The sequence below is a fragment of the Eurypyga helias genome, unplaced genomic scaffold (genome assembly GCF_000690775.1).
Source record: "Eurypyga helias isolate BGI_N326 unplaced genomic scaffold, ASM69077v1 scaffold24659, whole genome shotgun sequence".
Classification (NCBI taxonomy): domain Eukaryota; kingdom Metazoa; phylum Chordata; class Aves; order Eurypygiformes; family Eurypygidae; genus Eurypyga; species Eurypyga helias.
This window is the reverse complement of record NW_010270440.1, coordinates 1-4,800: the sequence shown is the minus strand read 5'-3', so window position 1 is coordinate 4,800 and position 4,800 is coordinate 1. Positions and strand designations below refer to the sequence as shown.

Here is a 4,800-nt window from a genome sequence, read left to right as displayed (position 1 = left end):
ATTTTTGTTCAGAAGGAGAATTGTGGACAACTCTGAGGGCAGTGTCGTATTTTGTGGAAAGAGGGCAAGAAGAGAGGTGGGACAAGTAGCCAGAGGAAGGATTTCCGGTGCGAAGAACTATTTCTGTGCCAAACATAGGGAATTTGGAGCGTGATGAGCTTCTGAGAGCCTTGCCCTTTGCAAGCTACAGACTCAAGATGAGGAGTGTTGATTTTTCCTCCTCCTCTCTAATTTTGTGTGTAACTTCATGGCACCAACTGACATCTTTTCCCCGTCCCTTTCCCACCCCTGCCAACAACTGTTTGGGCAGTGATAGGGATTAACAGGGATAAGCTGGGTTAAAACTACTCTCTTCCATGGAGGCTATGCACCCAGGCCCTGATTTAGCAGTCTTATTTCCCCACATTATCACAAGAAAAGGTGTACGTGTGTTAAGAGGGTGGGAAACCGCAAGCACAGGATTTTCACAGGACATCAGCTGTCAGCGTTTCAATGTCCTGCAGCACTCATCAGATGACACAAACAAGAACAAAATGACAAAAGCGAAACAACAAAATTATCAGTCTGGGACAAGAATTGATGATTTTTATCTCATAAATACCAACATAAATATTTGACTGTGTTTCCAATAATGAAGTTTAACAACACCATGCATTGCCACTGAGCCACCTGGTGATTTATTGCGTGAGCGATTGCTTTCAAAGTCCAACAACCGACTAGTGCGTGCCTGATGTGCAGCTTTTGCAGGCAGCAGCAGTCCGCTCTCTCTGGGCAGCTCACAGTCGTTTCAGGCAATAGTAGTGATGTGGGTCTCCTTGTGGCAAGAGGTGAGGGAGTCCCTATTACACCTCCAGTAGAATTTAGGGGTGCAGCAAAGCACCATAGACATGACCAACCCCAAAGTAAGCATGAGACAAATTACCCATTTTATCAGGCTAGAGTATATAAATGGGAGGATGAGGATAGTGAGAATCACCACGAGCAGCAGGAACAGCACGAGTCTCTGGATGGCCAGTCTGTTGTCTGCTGGGACATTTTCCTCTCCGTTTAAAGCATCTGGGCTGGTCTGAGCCCAGCTATTGCTGTCCAGCCCCGGGACAGAGACATGTACCTCAGGATTTGAATCGGGGTTTTCCAAGTGCTCCATGATGTCACCTTTATTTTGAAGTGTGCGGATGAGTCCTCCTGGCACAGAAGTGGCTTTTCTGCACAGGGGGCAGGTGATGATCCAGGTACTCCCGTCTTTGCTGAGGATAAGCTTGAGGCAGACTGCGCAGAAGGCGTGCTGGCAGTCCAGGAGCTTGGGGACTCTGTAGATGCTGTACTTGTTGAAGCAGATGAGGCAGTCCATATCAAGAGATGCTGTAGTTGAACACTGGTGGTTTATTTCGAAACCGCCTACTTCGGGAGAGTTTGAATTCGTTAGCATGGCAAGAAGCTTTGAGTTTGGACAGTCTCTCTCTGAAATTGCTGGCTGAAAGGCATCAGGACCATCTCGCTCTGTGCCTGAAGTTCTCTCCGTGTCTTTAATACATTCTTCAGTGAATTCCAGCCTCCTTGTGTCTGCAGCATTTGCTGCTAGGGGTGCTGCTCTGCTCATGTCTGCAGCACCGTCCGCAGCGGGCGGAGGACCGTCCTTTTCAGGCTGTGGTACTTCAGGAGTTGTCGATCCGTTTTCATTGTTTAGGTTGTCAGCGGATTTCTCCATGGAGATAAACCTCAGTGCGGTTTGTCTTCCCGTAGCTGAAGGGTTTGCCGGGTTTCTGGCTCCTTTTATGTGTTGCTTTATTCCTGTTGTACGCATGATTAGTGACAGCTTTAAGCGTGTTGTGCTCTTACAATACGATGTTTTTATGAGATGGGGACCTGAGTTAATGATTAACCTCATAGCCAAGACATTTTACAACGGCTGATAATATCACTGAGTAATCCTGTCCGGAAGCAGACCCCATGGCATCAGCAGACTGCAGCTTTGTTCGCTGTGAGAGCCAGGCACTACTATTATTACTAAATCAGTATTTTTATTTGTTGAAAGCAATTTTATCAGTCTCTAAGCACTGCTCTGTTGGACAGGGACAGGTTTGGAGGAATTATCTAATATTAACATTGGTGTACTGAATGCAGCGCTTCGATTAGAGTGTAATTATCACCAATTTTGAGGGCGGTGGGTAGGAAGTCTGCTCTTGCTTCAGCACTACTCACCCCCCCTAGAGCTGTTACCCTGCAGCGCAAAGAATGAGACTTGAGATGATTAATGTGGAGCGTTGAATGTCCAGTTATTATCAACTCTTTTATCCTAGGAGCATCCTGTTGGTTTCAGTCATCAGGGGGCTTCAGGTGCACATGGAAGCATGACTTAGGGTCACACAGGGTCTCGCAGAGACCTTGGGAGAGATGTGGAATTGAAAAGCAAGGGTAGTGTCTTCATAGGACTGTGTTCTTTTTCTGGTCATTCACAGGACAACCTCAGTACTCCAGAATCCCACTCTGATAGGTTGTTTGGTGAATATCCAGCTCATCTGACAAATAAATGTCTGAACAAAATCCCTCACTCTCTAATTTCTGACTGTATTTTTTATTTGAGGGATGAATACAGATTTCTCGGGAAGAACCCTATGGAAGGAAGGAAGGTGGGAGAGGAAGGGTCACTAATCTCAGGCAGCTGGACTGGGTCAGCATTACTGGCAGAAGACGGGGAGTACCACGTCTGCAGCCTTAAGTGCACCTGACTGCTCAAGCTGTCGGTGCTACCAGGTACCAGCCTCTCCCTCCAGCAGAGGAGCAGCAAAAAGAAATGAGCCAACAGCAATTTAGGAGGACAAGGAGTTCAGGAAGACTCTAATCTCATGAACTCGCTGATGCGGGGGGGTGAGGTCAGAAGAGCTTGTTCTTCTTTGCTGAGAAACATTAGAAGATTTGTCGTAAGCAAACTCGGTAAAAGTGTCTGCGCATCCCTGCGGTATTTCTGCTGACGTGGCATGTAGCAGTGTTTGATGGACTTTGGTGGCGGCTCCCAATTTTCGGAGCCTGAAGAGTTTTCAGGTGCAGAAGTGGGACTTGTAGGTGAAGCGCAAGAATGTCTGGAAGTGGGCTGGTGAATGGCAAGGCTCGCCTGTGTTTAAAAATAGGAGGATTTTCCGTTGCATTTCGCACACCTCTTTATTAGTAAGGTAACATTGTTGAAAAGATCTGGGAAAACAGGAGACAGACCTGACATTTTTACAAGGCTTTTTAAGTTTCAGATTTAGTCTGCTGGTTCCCATCTCCAAAATGGAAATGTCTTAAAATTTACAGATTCTTAATCATTAGAATGGTATGAAACTGGCTTGCGGATGTCGGGAAGCTGGAACAGACACCCAGAGGGGCAACTACACTCCTAAGTGACATATTTCCATTAAAAACGAGGTGGGATGAATCCATGCCTCCACATCCGTCTGCTCTGTCTTCTGGACTTTTGCATGCCTTCAGACTGTACGTGCTGGAAATCCAGAGCTGTTGGGAGGCGCGGGTGTTTAGCTACAGCTGCATGTCAGCAGCAAGGACGACACGCTCGAGCGACAGGGAAGCGGAGCGCATCGTGCTTCGGACAGGTCCTCGTGCTTCCCCAGGGGTGCGGTTTATTGCCACGTGGCTCAGGGACAACAAGGGAGGATGCACAGGGGTTATGGAGGCCGCAACCATGTCATTCCTGGGCTGTGGTTTTGGATCCGCTCTTCAGGGAGCGGCAAGTCTCCCTGCCCAGTTTTCATCAGTCGTATTGGATTAAAAAAGTCTGTTTATTGTTGTCCTCTGTTGATGAAATTTTCCGCCAAGCGCCAAAGGACCTGCCCTTGTTTTGACTCACTTTTGTCCTTGGTGTCACAAGTGATGATGCCTGACTTGCATGCAGGTTGTACGGAATTGCCTACAGCCCTTTCATGCTGCTTATGCCAATTACTCCTTCATTAATCATTGCAGTCAGTTGCACTCATCCCGCTTTTAGTATGTTTGCATAAGAAAATGTGTTTCTATGGAATGCTTCGGTCTTGTTTATGACAGGAAACGGCTATCAAGGAGCAGTCATGTCATTTCAGAGTAAAATCCTCACTTACCGTAGGGCTTTGAGCACAGTAACAGTCACAACATCCAAGAAGATAGCGCTGATAGGTCCCTTGAGCTTCTTCCTGTGCTCAAGCCGTGTGTCAGATTGTCCGGACTCCGGACAAGAGGAACTTAAAAACCAAAGTACGCGACTGATGGGCAGAAGCTGTCGCGACACCTGCAGAGTGGAGGGAGAGAATAGGCGTTTGATGAGGGTGGCACTGGAGGGTGTTACTGGTGGGTGACTCGTTTAAGGGCTTGCAGTGGGAAGAGTGGCCGAGCACCGGGAAATCACCCCCAAGAGGTGTGCTCCGGAGGAGTCACCCTCTTGTTGCTGTGCCCTGTCTGCCGTTCAGAGGAGTTTCCCTCAGGAGATGAAATTTCCAAATTACACATATTACATCTAATTAATTGTTGCCGTCTCCTGACCAGTCGCTGCTCTGTCAGCCACGTTCTCGTGGTGCCACCTCGTGGGCAGCCCCATCTTCTCCCCTCGTCACGTCCTTCGCAGGGCTGTGGGAGCGCTCCCTTGGTGCCCAGCTGGGACAGTCCTGCTCAAGTGGCTCCTGGGGGTCTGTAACCGGAGGAGAGGTGAGCGCGGCCTCCGGCGCCCACCCGGGGGGGTCATGCCCGCAGGCGGAGCTAGTGGGGGTGGTGCAGGGGCACGGGGAGGGGACTGAGGAAAAACTCCGGGACAGAGGAGGAACAGCAGAAACTAAT

The 4,800-nt window shown here is 48.7% G+C and overlaps 1 protein-coding gene across 1 annotated transcript; it reads right to left on the bottom strand.

Annotated features, from left to right (window-relative positions):
* Positions 1-922: 922 nt before the first annotated feature.
* RNF186 (ring finger protein 186) lies at positions 923-1,351 on the bottom strand (the record flags this gene model as incomplete). The annotated part of the gene is made up of 1 exon (XM_010158456.1): positions 923-1,351. A coding segment is annotated over exon 1 (429 nt), but the record flags the coding sequence as incomplete, so codon positions are not given.
* Positions 1,352-4,800: the final 3,449 nt, after the last annotated feature.